This window comes from Antedon mediterranea, chromosome 7 (assembly GCF_964355755.1).
Source record: "Antedon mediterranea chromosome 7, ecAntMedi1.1, whole genome shotgun sequence".
NCBI classification, from domain to species: Eukaryota; Metazoa; Echinodermata; class Crinoidea; order Comatulida; family Antedonidae; genus Antedon; species Antedon mediterranea.
The window spans coordinates 9,824,255-9,840,041 of NC_092676.1; the positions used below are offsets into that span (position 1 = coordinate 9,824,255).

The 15,787-nt window shown below is 32.7% G+C and overlaps 1 protein-coding gene across 1 annotated transcript in view; it reads left to right on the forward strand.

Moving 5' to 3' along the window:
• Window positions 1-15,787, forward strand: part of LOC140055733 (uncharacterized) — a 39,718-nt gene that overhangs the window by 16,394 nt on the left and 7,537 nt on the right. The window contains exons 2-9 of the mRNA XM_072101116.1: window positions 4,024-4,095; window positions 9,135-9,206; window positions 9,775-9,849; window positions 10,604-10,819; window positions 11,489-11,560; window positions 12,092-12,160; window positions 14,580-14,723; window positions 15,548-15,616. Of these exons, the coding sequence (XP_071957217.1) occupies window positions 4,024-4,095; window positions 9,135-9,206; window positions 9,775-9,849; window positions 10,604-10,819; window positions 11,489-11,560; window positions 12,092-12,160; window positions 14,580-14,723; window positions 15,548-15,616 (789 nt within the window). The remainder of the gene's footprint in view (window positions 1-4,023; window positions 4,096-9,134; window positions 9,207-9,774; window positions 9,850-10,603; window positions 10,820-11,488; window positions 11,561-12,091; window positions 12,161-14,579; window positions 14,724-15,547; window positions 15,617-15,787) is intronic.

The window sequence follows — 15,787 nt, forward strand, 5'->3', positions numbered from 1 at the left end:
CATCACGAAATGTGGATGTATATGTTTTTTTATTCGTTCCCCAATGAGCAATAAAATTAAAACATTTGTCAGAAATAATAACATTTTATGTTTCAACGCGGTGCTTGATTAGTATTTGTGTAAATACTAGATAATAATTAATACATCAACAATATACATAAACACATAGACATTACCGACACAGTGCATATATCCAGTACGGTAGGCCTATATGACATTATTATAATATTCTGAATATTAGAAATAACCGAAAGTTATAGTTGGTGGTTTTAAACAAACTTTTCTTGTGGTGTAAATGTTCACACCCGCTAAAGTATGCATAAAGAAAAGATTCACACAGATTACAACTTTTTAGAAATTCACCACACAAACATTTAAATATGGATACATACTTGGTTAATTGTTAGAAACACGTCGTGGGGTGAAACTGCACGATGGATACATGCCGGTTTTGTCGGTCATGTAATTATCCTGTGGTGTATCGTTTAATTTGGATAGTAAAAGGTAACATCTTTGATCCAATTTCGATAAATCAATTATATTTTTCTTATACAATTTCGCCAGAATCCTAGTAAAAATTAATGAATTATTGATTTAAGAGTCGGCGGAGCATGTTTACTCTTTGTAGCTATTTGATTCTATCAGGATTCAAGATCACGATTTGAACAGTGTACTTAATGGAATAATCATGGTGCTGGCTTTCATTCGTCCATGACTTTACAATCATTTAAATATAAATTAAAAAACACATTTTAATTTTATTTTTTACAAATGTATATAGTATCTATAGATTGTTAAAGTAGTTTTTTTGTATGTGCACGGTTTTATGGGGAGAACATGGGTTGAAACACGTGAAAGAATTTATGGTGAAACATGACATGCAAAAAAAGCAAATAAAATGTATATTGATTGAAAACAGCCTAAAATGGTTGCCAAATATAAAATGATCATGTACAAAGTATAATACCTTCTTATAAGTAAAATAGGAATTTATAAAATTAGTTAAATTATTAACTATGTTTAGTCTTCGAAGCAGTAGGCCTATGGAATCTTATCCATTCGTTTTGGCATATTACTACTAAAATGTATCCTTTTCTACCATTTCCATCATCATTTCAACCAATAACAATTGAAAACATATAATTGTAGCGAATTGGAGAATATTCATTAACCCTTAGTAACATTTAAAAAGTCCTCTCATTTTCTGGTGACAGGTCCAAACTATATTGTATCAATGCTCGGGGGCAATTCCGTACGCAAAAATAACAAAAGCTCTGAATAATATCAGAAATCAATGACTGCATTGCAAACCAACGCGGTGTTTTTCAAAGAGTGTATATTAAGGTTACCTATGGTCTCTATACTCCAACTGGGAAATCGCACTGAACGATTTCCTTGCCAAAACGTGAGGGTAGAGAGCGAAGTCGGTGTGTATATTTGATTCAAGTAACGTTTGAGGAAATCAATTGGCTAATGAGCTCTAAAAACACAAATCCACCTGCAAACTGACTGAAAATCAACAGCCATTGGCATGATAGCATACACTCATTTTAACTAATGTAGGCATATAACAGCATACATTTATTGAATCCACAACAAATTGTAATATAATTTCAATTTTACACAACTTATTCAATTTCCAATGTGGTTTTCATAAAAAGGATGGCGACCCAAACACTTTGAAAGTATATTTATAGCATAGCATGCTTGGTCGTCGTATTTAATTTGTAAATGTGGGAGAATAGCCTGTGTGTCTTGCAGCCTAACTGAGCTGAATTGTGCACAGGTGTGGACGACACACATAGGTTACAAGAACTCTTATCTCCCCCGCCTAAGGGTTCCTTCGTGTCGAGTGTTGCCACCGAACGGCGCTTCTGTCCACAATGACAACATACTCTGAATGGAACAGTACACCGGGATAACCCCTCTACTCTACTCCTAAAAAAACTTTTGAAGTGCACACGAGCAACACTATACCTTCATTTTTAAGTCTTTATAAAAAAAAACTTTGGTTTTAAAACCAGAACAATGGTCGAGGATTGATGTGAACCTGTTTTGCCTTAGCCACTCGACTCGCATTAAGCACATAAGTAAATATGAAGAAAAACATGCGACTCGCTTACTTATTGCCCAGAATTAATTGCGCACATGTGTGAACCAAAAACGTTCTTTTCTCCCTAAGGCTCTCTTCGTGTCTCTCAGCTTTCGACAAACGACGCTCATTTGTCTTTACTCAGCTACAGGGACTGAGATGGGCCAGAACACTGTGGTAACCCCCTTCTCTGTGCACATGAGGTCGAACCTCTAGTCGGGTATTAAGTCATTCTCCGAGAGACTGTACAGATTTTATAGTCTGCCTTATTTTTTTAATTTAATTATTTATTCTGACATAAAATCATAGGATAAAAACACAATAAAGTACCAAGACGGCAAACTTATTTTCATTGTGGTCCTAGCAGGCCCTTAACATGGTCGTCACTAGACTCCACGACCTTACAAAAAGCATTTATGCAATCATTTCAAATAGGATTCCAAACATTGTGTTCCAGTAAAAGAAATGTAGGAAATGTTTCTCGAGTCTACAACGTATTACACCTGCGTACATACGTGTACAATAACCAATATGTTTGAACGATAAACACCATTTAGAGCAATATGCTTACTTGTCAGCTCTAGACGAATATTATTATTATTATTATTTTGCATGTCAAAAATTGTATTGAAAATTCTACCCTGTGTTTCTCGGTACATTAGCCAGAGGGTCTGAATTCAACACAGCTGCACACTGCAAAGTGATATGCCTCGGCTAAGTGGAGTACACGTTAAAAAGTAGATTTTCAATAAGAAGGTAAATGGCTACTACCGTGAAACGATAAGCATGGCCAATTCTGGGACATGCCCCCAAGACAGAAGCAATGACCAGGTATAGGAATCAAATTGACCACCTTAAAATAAGATTACATTTCGATGAATTTTAATATTAGAAACTATACCTTTCGGAAATTTAAGTTATGATTGATTTAAACTTGTACAAATTGTGAAGAATTTATTAGAAATTTAGTCGCGTCATTTTTGATCAATGGTAAAACTGAAGGTGAGATAATTGGTTACACCTGTGATTTCATGCAGGTGAGAAATATACTATAATCATAGGCCTGTATCATTTTCATGACAATGACTGACAAGAACAAGAAAAAGATAAATGTTTCTTGAAGTATCATGAAAGACGAGAATGCTTCAACTTGATTTCATTTTTAAATAATTATAATAATTTATTTAATAAATACATTATTTATTATAGATCGTAATTTATTTAGAAGCTATATTTTTGAAACAGTGATTTAATGTTGTTGTACATAAAATCTTAAAGAAGACATGAAACAAGAAACACAATCTGAAGTGTGTACTAACAAAACTAAATTCGTGCACCTTTTGCACGTCATACCTGCATGACCAATTATGATGAATGGAAACCAACAAAAACGGGTGATATTGTGTAATAATAATAGCAACTATCGGAATGATATTTATTTATGACGGACCACACCGGTGTATCCCTATTGACGCAATGGACCTTCCATTTTGGATGAGCGTCACATCTAATCATTATGTTTCACAACTCTATCAATATCAGTTAACATAACCTATAATTAAATTTCACTTATTTTTATAGTACCACTAAAGGCGTTATATGTCTGTCGGACATGGGCGTCTCATACGTACATAATGTTGTTTTCACAAACCTATATTGGCTTGCTTCCCATAAATCGTTTGCAACTTTTTCCTGTTTTCGTTTTGGCTCGATATTTGCAACTACAATATGAAATTAATTTCAATTGCATTTTGATTATATATTATTTAAACAATGACAATGTATTACTGTAATAGGATTAAATTGATGTTTCAGTTATTGGCACCAGGAATTCTGAGGCGTGAGCCTTTGGTAAATCGTATGTTTACTGATGACATTTTATAATTACATACATTGCTATTATGTATATTATTCTTTTATCATTTTTTTAGATATATGAATGACAATTTGTTTACAACCGTAAATCGTGATGCCTTCCTAAATCTCACCGACCTGAAAGTACTGTAAGTATAACAGAATTCAATGTTTTTATAAACATGACATTATACATGAATTAGATTTAATATATTTCAAGTACAAATTGTTAATTAGAAATAATCACAACATTTAAAAAAAAAGTATGATGTTTTACTGCGAATGAATATGATCGAAACGGTTCTGTCTGTAACGTTAAACTAGCGCCCTCTATAGATAAATCACTTTATTTTTGGCTATATTGTTCAGACGGTCTGTCCTGCAAAGCGATTTATACTTTAATTTAAGCTATATCATTTGCACTTTCATGTACGACATCCAGACGCTTCGACAGCTACCCTAGCTACCCGGTAAAAATTGTTAAAAGAAAAAAATATTGTTATCTAGTAACTAGTTACTAATAAACAAAACGCCCGCTGGTGGCGCTCGTAGGAATACTTACAACTTAAATAGAAATAATATCTTTGGGAAACACCCAACGTCTAAGAAAACCAACTTCTTTAAATCCTCGCTGATTGGCCTTCTTGATGCCATTGCCTGTGACTGCATTTGCCTTACTATAACGTTTCACTGGCATTATTATTTTCCCTAAAGGACAGACGCATTTCCTGGTGAATATCAAACACGGGAGATCAGTAAGATTCCTGATAAATCTGTTATCAGACCGGATCAATAGATTCGATACAACTGCCAGAATAACAACGCGATAATTAATGGCTAGATTTAAACTATTTTTATGATATGATTCAACAGTTTGTTTACAATTACATAAACTGTTTTGTTGTAATTCTCATCATGCATAGGCCTCCGTCGATACTGATCATTGATTTTGTCACATGTTTTAATTCTACAGACTGGTAAATGTATAGTTACATTTAATTGAAAGAAAATGTAACCAGCTGATAATAATTAATGTAAAGACAATTGAATTACCATCTATTGTAATTTCGATCGATAATATAAACGTTAAAAAAATACAGTATAAGATGATTATATCTATCTCTATTCCTTTTAAATTTGCCCCATATACGAATTCAAAGGTTACAGCCCCAACATTGATTTTATCTGTATGCTCTCAACCACAGAATATGTGTGGTCATCTATTCTAGCGTATGCATCTCTTCCCTGTTGCTATATATCACTACGAGAAATCCAAACCGATTATCACACTAATGTAACAAATTAAACTGATCAGCAGAGAAAACAATCTCATATCTATGTTTACTGATGCACCTATGCATCGAACTTTAACCCAGCTGTCATCATAATTACATCACATCCACGCCAATCACAAGATTGCTATACAACAGAGCAGCAACTTTCTGCACAGTAGGTGTTTTCTCTAGGAGGTAGACAAGAGAACTTAACCATTTTTTTTCTTTAAACATCCATATAACCTTGAATTTGAAGCGAATACCCAAATTAATAAGGCTTAACGAGCGATTCCTCAGTAGACAATGTAAGGCATGTGGTAGAAAGGACCACACCTGACCAATTTCAGCCTAGCGTTGTTCTAAAGATCACAAGATTCACATCGGTGGGGATACTGTGAATAAAGTCGAGTCACACAAAATTTAGGCAAACAAAACCATAGCCACTGATGTAGGCGCATACCTCCTGATAATATCAAAGACATCATTATAAAAGCCCATCCTTTATAGTGACGCTATAAACAATACGCGGACGTATTATTTCTGATATGCGATAATACAGAAACTTTTGTACACGCGCGTCAGCTTTGTGAATCGTTCTGATGTCACCAACGAAAAGAAAATTAGCAAGCACCACACAAGTATCACGTGCGATAATTTTAAATAATATTGGTGTCAAAGCATAGGTACTTGTGTTTGCTGAAAGGAGGTTTTTGTTTTATCCTCGTAGACGCAAATGCCTATGTTGGAGCATATATCAATTATATAAATTATTCTCTTCACATGTAGACTATATAATTATATGATTTTACAAGCCGTAATTATTCAAATCACGAATTTCTTAACATGCCGATTCTTCAGTTACAATACTTCAACTATGCGTTCTGTTGACGACGCAACGGGGACGATGTTTGATGCGGACGAAAAAATGCGTCTTTAACGACGCATTGGAAGAAAAGCTCTGGGAGAGGATCGACGCATACCGTGGCCTCAGTATGATATGACCCTAATGCAAATTTGTTTTAACTGATTACGGATGTGATTGGCTTATCTTTAATTTACATACAGGTCATCTTGGGAGAATTTATAAATCGATAATTACTACCGGTATGATCAATACTAATAATGCTTTGCAGAATTCGAATTTCATTCTAACCTCGTCAAAGTTCACAAATTGTATATATTTTTAATGATAATGGAAATACAACAATTGAAATTAATTAATGCAATTGTAATGTTCTATCAAGGAAGATAAAGGTTTTTACCTTACTATTTTAGACATTTCATAATCGTGCACAGAAGCCACAGCGACCTAAGGTTCATAGATTACCATTCTATCCAATAGGGAATTAATTTTTTATGAGTCACTATCAACCTAAAATAATTGAACAATTTTAGAAAACCTGTTTTGAACTGTAGCAAAATAAGAAACAATACGAAATCATATAAATCAAATTAATCTTTATTCATAACTTCTTAGATAAGTTGCGATATTTTAATTAAATCTGCATCCACTGCGATGATACTAAATTGTTATTGAAGTTTCCCTTTTTATTCGTATTTGTTTAAACTTTATTCAAAGCTATTAAAATGAATTGAAAGACGCACTTAATTGTGAAGCCAACAACTTTTACATTTCATATTTTCATATAACAGCACAAACAATTCGACCAATCACTAATGATTGCTTGCCCAATTCATCGCCCGTGATTATTCTGCTGCGCGTACGTCTTCTGTAAAGCGTGGTTCCCACTAGCGACGCAACACAAGGACGTAACGCAACGCAAGTGAATTGACCAATCACAAGCGATGGCTTATTCGCTTGTGATTGATAACTGTCTATAACTTCGCTTGTCATTGGTTAAAACGCTTGCGTTGCGTGTACGTCCTTGCGTTACGTTCTAGTGGGAACCAAGCTTAAGCTAGAACGTAACGCAAGGATGTATGTATGTATCACCAACATTTAATTATCATTTTAACAAGACAAGTGGAACAAACAAAATAATCTTGGATTGAATGGTTTAATAGCACTTTTAAACACGTTTGAAACGTTCAAATTAGATCACAGGCCATGTCAATAATCGTTATCATTTAAACTTATTAAAGGTTAACATGTGTTTAATGTTCTTGATGATATCTATATACGATTGTTTAATAACTTAGAAACAGAAAATTACTTTATTTTATTTTTAACCAAGCAAGGAAATGACTCCGATACATATGAAATTATTTACGCTCTAAGGCGAGACCAGTCATGTGGATAATAAATATCTATATATAAAAAAATATATAATTCCATTGCTTTGGTAAACATGACTACTAACTCTATTTTAAAGATAAATGAATCAATGACTACCCTAAAGTATCTCTTCCTTTGATTCGACGAGACATGTGACGTGAACATTGAAAACGCATTTAATTTTGCAAGACTCCGCTAATTCTATGTTTTTAAAGTCATGAACGGACGCTTTTCATCACCTCTCGTATATTCCGTAATAGTTTTCACCCATAGAGATTGATGTGTCGTGGGTTTTGTATAGGCCTACTTTTCAATTTTGTTTTGTATTGTATTGTGCTGTAGTCTCAGAGCAACATAATTATCTATATACAAATGCTAAATTTACATTGATATTAATACAAATTAAAAAAGAAAACATAATTTAAAATAATAAGCAATCAAAACAAAGTCATCTTACTTTTAGGCCATATAGGCCTACTACTTAAAAAAAAGATAGACAATAGATAGTAAAAAGCTTAATTTCTGATATAGCCTACTGTTAAAAAATCAGGCCCAATTAAAGAGAATATTTTTTCCATACACTATACAAGACATAATATGTCTTGTATAGTGTTATTATGCCATGTTATGAAAGCACTGTATTTATTTTCGAGACCAAACATTACTTCGCGAATCACATTTTCCATAAATCCGCGCCAAAATCTTCCAAAGCACAATGTAGGTCAGATTGTTGACCTTGAAATCTGAAGCAGAACATTAAAGCAAAAACACTTTACATGTAACTACCGTCGTGGCATAACACATAACATAACTTTGCTTCTTCCGTTTCTATTAAAGAGTAGTAGGCCTACATTATTTGGAGTTGGCTCAAGGAAGGAAACTGAACGCAGTGACTAATGCAATGAGTTTACTTGAAAATCTCAATAGATGTATCGTTAGCCTCATGTGGCTTAGTACAATTTGCCAATCAAATCGCTTAGTTGCAATGACTGACACATTATGTCTTTCGTTTTAAAACATTCACTATTTCAGATGTTTACTTTTAGAAGAAATTGTTAAACTCTTGCCAAAACAGAAAGAGTACAACAAATTGTTACTAAAATAAAATAACATGAAATGTTCGCATTTTAATTGAAAGTGGACAGAAGTACTGTTTTTCCCACAAGAAAATGTCTGTCAAGAAACAGTAATTACTAAAGAAATTTATATAATTTGTATGTTAATACGTTTACTAACAGTGAAAAAAAAAATGTTTCGGTTTAAATGAGAGAGGAACGTTAAATTAAACATAAAAATATGTTTTTCCAATGTATGTAATATAATGTTGTACAGTACTTCATAATTCAGCTGCTGTTTTACATTTTGTGCAATAAAATAATTGTATCATGTAAATGATTGATTAACCGACATACAGACTGACTAACTGACAGACATAACTGATTGATTAACAAGTTATCATAAAGACTTAACTGACTGAGTGAATGACTCGCAGACTAGCATACATGCTGACATGTCAGAGTAAACATAACTAGAAAAGTGATAATAAAATACCGACAGACAGACAGACATAAAATAATGACTACTGAAATGTTGATAAACAACTGTTGATTGGTAAATGTCGAATATTACTTACTTTTTTATTAGAAATTAATATATTTTCATTTATATTTGTTATAAGGCATCTTGTGAACAACAGAATTAATCATGTAGATGAAAAGGCTTTTTCAACCTTGACACAACTTGAAGAATTGTAAGTTTTGTTCTATCATATTTTATTTCTATACTATATTACATTCCTGTGTTTTTTTATTTAGGTTTTACTTATTTTAAAGGAAAGAGTTAAACGCACTTTGGATCCACTCGATTCATTCACATTATTCCATGTCTGCTATTACATTGATATCATTTCTTAATTTGGACTGCCAGGCCCACGGGCTACAGTAAAATAGTTTACGTTTGGCGTGCTTTCAAGCTGTTTGTATTGTTCTGGCTAAATAAATGAATGAATGAAAAAACTAAGATATCTAGAGAAGCACTGATAATCTGCTACTGCATTCAATCAGATTTGTCAGTAAGTTTCAAAAGTTAGACGTCATGCCAGCAATATAGTTTGGAACAAAATTTAGTTTTATAAAAAAGTTTATTTTACTGACACGACATGAACAATGTCTCAAACAGCGTCCCGTACTTTAAAGGACTTTCAACTAATAGTGTGCAACTTTCTAAAATTGTGTATGTTATATTAGTTGTAGGACGCAGAATCTTCTGCTAAATCATTTTATTCATTGTTAACAATAACTAACAAACATTTCTTTTAGACTTCTGTCTGGAAACAACTTGAAAGCTGTTCCAATTGATGCTTTGAACTCTGGACCACGTTCCTTAATACACCTGTAAGTGTTTCTGTTCGATATCTATTGAAAATATAAGGCCAAAAACTAAAACACGAAACAACGGTGTCTGTATCTGATTTTAAGCAAACGTATTAACCAAAACGATAAAGTAAAACAACCAATCAAGGAGAGTACTTTTAGTCTATTTCATAACACATCTGGAAGTATCCTTCTTGTTATTTTATTGGTTAATTACGTATCACGTACCGTCTATTAACGGTGATATTGAACGTTTAGGTTCTTGTCAACATTGTGGGAGAATGTTTATGCCACGAGAGGCAGTAACTGTTCGGCCTCACCTAACTGAAATAGAACTCATTATCAGTCTATGTACGTTTATACCAATTAAATATCAATATTATAACACTATTTAATATTGTGAGATTAGTTGTACTTTTAAAGCAAAAAAAAAAAAGTTCTGGAAACGACCATCGATACAAACTTCACTAATGCACCTGCGAATGACGGTTTCCTTATTGTCATAATTTCCAGATTTATTATCCAAAATAGAGCTACTGCCATCAATCAGACTTGTCAATAAGTTTCAAAAGTTGAGCGTTGAATCAATAAAACGGGGTACCGTTGGAACAAACATTTTATCAAAAAAGTTTCTTCTGTCACAAAATAAAGAATATCTTGGCGTCACATAAAAGATGTTAAACTAATCTTTACTTTTTAAATCTATCTCGCATTTTGATTTTGTCATAATAAATGTTTTTGAATATTCTTTCATATATTTTCATTATTTGTACAGGTGTCTGAGTGACAATCACATCACTAACTTGCCGGCCAACTCATTCAGAAACATATCGAAACTAAGAACACTCTGCATTGGAGGAAATCCTTTGACTAAGGTACCCGAAGAGGCACTGAGCACCTGTCGACAATTAGAAAAACTTGATCTGTCCAGGAACAGTATTACTGAAATCCAAGACAAGGCATTCCGTAAACTGTCAAGATTGGAATCACTGTAAGAAACTAATAAATCGACCAAAAATCCCGTTAAATAAAGATCGAGAATGAATGTATACATAAAGTTGATGATCAAAGTTCGAGCGTGTTTCTCGATTGTTGTGTTAATTATGTTGTTTCCAATTCTCCCGTCCACATTCCGAACAGAAACGTCGTTAAAGTTATATTTTGTAAACCTAGCCTAACCTGATCGATAGTAAATTAAATATTTTCCAAAATAACAAAAGAATTGCCAAAAACACACATTTATCATTAAAGATATCGTCCTCCTGATTTTGTTTTGTTTTGAGTACCGTATGCTATTCTGACACCTGTCATATAAAAGTTATTTACTTTGACCAAAAAGGGGATAAGCTAAAATTATTTACTTGAAAAAACTGTATTTTACAAATAGTCAAATTGGCTGTCAGTCAATAGGTTTTTGATTGAATCTAACTTTATATTGTCATTTTATAAGTGAAAAAATAATTTTGTTGGTGTTTTTTGATGGTGAATTAATTTTCCAGTTTAGTTCGGGATTACGTGACTCTAAATAAACTTCACCCATGATTGATTTAACATTTTTAGATTACTGATTTCATGAACAAAACTATTATTATTATTATCGTAATGTAAATGTTCTATTAATTGAAGGCTGGTAATTAGTTATATATATATATTTTTTCAGACGTCTGGAATTTTGTGAAATCAGTACGATTGGCCAGAAGGCGTTTAATGGAATGGATAACCTAGCACAGCTGTAAGTAGACCTACTATCTAGGCCTACTATCTTAAACAAGAAATATTTCTTACATAAAAACGCCGCTCGACTTCTTTACGTAACCGTTTTCATTAAATTATGCTTATATTTAAATTTATATTCTATTTATTAATTTAAAAAATACTGATTTATTATCAATTTATTTTTGTTTAAAAATCAGTAGTAAACATTGTATGTAACGTAAATATAGTCTGACATGAACAAAGTCCGTGGCCTACTGTACAGAACAAAAGTATATTCCGGGGTAGGATTTACATTTCAGTAAACACAATTTTCCAGCCTACAAACGTACTCACTGTGAATGAATGATTCTATATTTGTTAAAGGGCTTCTAAGAACGGGTCTTAATTCCTCCTAGAAGAGCACCTTGCAGCACCCTTTATATCTGCTATTTGCTTGAAAATTGATTCAATTATCGCTACAAAAAGGCTGGTGTTTCAACACAACAACAATTTCCTTTACTAGTAATTAAGACATACATTATTAAATCATACTTTAATTTTCATATAGGTATTTAAAGAAAAACCGTCTGGCCGATGTCCCGGCAGCATTACAATCATTAGAAAAATTATCGTGGTTGTAAGTATTGCTTTTTTGTTATATTACTTTCATGGTCACAAGTTCTTTCAAGGTTCACTGGACAACGGCTTTTTGATCTTCTCCACCAAAGAGTATAAATAACTCCATGAAAGAATGTGATTTCTATTAACAAAGAATCCATCTATTTCATCAAGTATTTCATGTCGTATTTTCAACGCTAGAGCTACAAACTCCCTCTGAAAACGTTCCAATTGGCATCCAGTCATGTCATGCACTCTTGTAGGCCTACTGCATACACCATGTATGAGCGTATATCATATGCAACGTAGGCTTATTATTATATACAGTACATTGCAAATCATTACCGTATTCCTAAAATATACGTAGATTGGATTATATATTGAAATAGTCCATCTTCTGTCGTCTCATTTGGCTATCTTTTTCATCAACGTTCTTTCTAACGGACGCATAGATTATACTGACGTCATTAAATAAAAAGTGGCCTAAGCCCCATTCCCTACGTTTTTTAGATCTAATTTAAGATCACAAACTATATTTAATGTAAAAATAATACTATATGGTCCTATTGTGATAACTTTTTTCGTCTTTAAACGGTTAAAAATGTGAAAAATAAATCGATTCTAATAATTATAGCGGCCCGCTATAAATCCCAAAATGCATTGCGCGCGGATTGATATTTTTGTTTTTCACCTGTAATTCGCCCACTTTTCGATCGATCGTGAAGCCAAAACAAATGGAAGACTCCTAACTTTTCAGCGAAAATACCGGGTTTTCCCCAATTTGTATCAACGGAGTCTGGCAAAAATAGAAAGACAATTAATGCAGCAACTATACAACGTCAGGCTAGGTATATAGCTAGCGTACGATGTTCGTACGTTATCGATGTTTACCAGCTAGGCCTACAAAACTAAGCCTAGCTAGGCTAGGCCTAAGACCGTCCACGAGAGGTCGATCGCCGCGAGCTACTTAGGTAGTGCATTGTTTCTCACTTTTTATCATAATTTACCATAAAACGTACATTTAAGACAAGGAATGACATGGTTTAATGTTTTTAAAGTGATATATATGTATTATTTTCCAAAAAACGTCCAAAATTGCAGGGAAGGGGTCTTTAAGGAACAATTTCCTTTCAAGTCTGTTTCGTTGTAACGTATCAAATTTATCGATTGAAATTCTGCCTTTTCTGATTAAATGACTACAAACACCAAACATGTCAGGTATTACAAGACATACTGATAGAATAGAAAAATAAATATTATATATTTTTTTAATAATTTAAGTTTGTTGTAAGCCAGAGACTCCAGTTCAGGTGGCCTCCTCAAAATGTTTGACCCCTGTGGCTGATTAACTTGAATACTGTGGAGAATGTGGTTCAGAATTCAATATCAGGATACCATAAAGTTAAACCAAGGACCCGCTAAAAGTCCTTGAATAAAAATAGAAATATGATAAGAAAACAACATGTGCAAGAAATAAAACAGAAGTTTGGCGAACTTTAGGCATATGTTCATTGTATATTTTATACAAGCTTATTACTTATGAAAACAAAGATTTATATTCGAGGAAATCTCATCTCTTTCTAAATTTAACGTCTAGTGGTTTAAACAAAATTGGATCCATCCTTTAATTATTATTTTCAATAAAATGTGATTTGATCTGATTGTTATTTTTGAATGTACTTTTAGATAGGTAAAATAAAAATAGTATAGGACCAATACTAATTCATAGCTATTAGATCGTATTTAAAATAAATATAGGGAGTATTATTACAGTCTGTTTAGGGTATAAAAACGCAGGTTTTTGTTGTAACGTAAAACACCCATGGTTTTCAGTGGTGTTGGTATGTATAAAACGCGTAGACCTATGGAAGAGAAAACATTTTAGTTGATTTGTATTAGTAAAGTTTGTATTATAAATGTTCAGAAATCCATAAGAGTTATTTAAAAATTAATATTTTAAAATCTGATCGGACAATCAGTACCGTATGCATGCGTTTGGCAGAGCACTTGAGAAAGTGAACAAACGATGGATTATTCCAAAATAGTCGCTAGTCATTGGTCATCTTGCGTTACGTCCACGTCATTACTTTGCGTTCTAGTGGAAACCAAGCTTTATGTAATATTATAACTGTTGTGACAATCACTGTGGATAAACTTTTACATTTTCCATTCTTCAAAACTTATTCGTTATTTGTTTATACATAGTAATAGTATTATATTAGTATTCCATTTCAATAAATAAGCCTATCTTCTTTCTTGTCTCTTTTCTGTGTCTGTGCTTGTTTTTACAAATTAATTGTTCCTCATTTAATTTTACAATGATTTAAATATGGAATTCATACATGAAACTAAATAAATTAAAACACACTATACGGTATAGTATACAAAATAACTTTTAGTATGGTTTTTGACAATTTTATTTATCTATTATATTTCAGAGATCTGTCGCATAATCACATACAATATATTCCTGATGGTGCGTTTATGCACAACACGAACCTGGCAAAGATTGTTCTAGACGGCAATGACATAATCCTCGTTGGCAATGGAGCATTCATAAACTTATCCAAGTTAACTGTGTTGTGAGTATAGAAGAATAAAATCCTTCAAACTCCATGTTTTACAAATTATATCATACTATAATGTACAATTCTCCAACACTTGTGCACTGAAGGCTTTCAACACGATGCATACAAATTACAATCACATTATACACTCTTGTTGAAAATCAAGAAAAAATGATTTTAGAGACTTTTAATTGATTAGTTTTGTTTTGAATGAATTGTTAAGTTCTTTTTTTTACCCGATTCTTGGTGCTTTATCTCCAATAATGGTATGCTCTGGTATAGGCATAGGTATATTTGGTAATACAGCATGCCATTTGTATTCCATGTGTGCCCAGTACGGTATCGTGAGGTGTAGGTTAAGGGTTAGGTTATGATATACTGCACAAGGAGATACATGCAAAACATATATTACCAAAATATTCCAACAGCATCGAGGCCTTATAACTACATCACTCATGGTGCGCAAACGCAGCCATAATTGACCGGCACATGGACTTGTCTCTCTTGTAGACACTACTAAATAAATACTGTTTGAAATAAATGTTTTCAGTTGAATTTGACAAATGATTATACTATACAGTCGTTTAGAGAATATTTTTTTTTCTTTTTATCTCAGATAAACACAAATTAAGTTACAATATAATATTAATAGCAAAATAGAATTGTATTGACGAATAAAAAAAAAATAATTTAATTTTTTTTAGTTTTATAAATTTGTCATCTCAGATAAACGAAAATTAATAATATAATAACTAGGCGAGATTAAAATGCCCGCATGACCTTTTCAAATTTAATAATTGAATAGATGCTAAATGCGATATTTGCTTATTTATTTTCAGGAAACTATCAAGAGCTACAAAGATGCACATGTTTCCTAATTTGAACGGAACTTACAATCTACAGACGATGTAAGTTGTCTGCGAGCTAAATCCGACCAACTTGCGTTTTAAGCATTTTAACGTCGTTTGACGTAACAAGTGTGACGTAACAAGTGTATTTTATTCATCTGATGATTGTTTACTGTTCTAAAGCTCTGTCTACACTATCAAACTAGTTTGACAAAAAAAGTGTGATTTGCC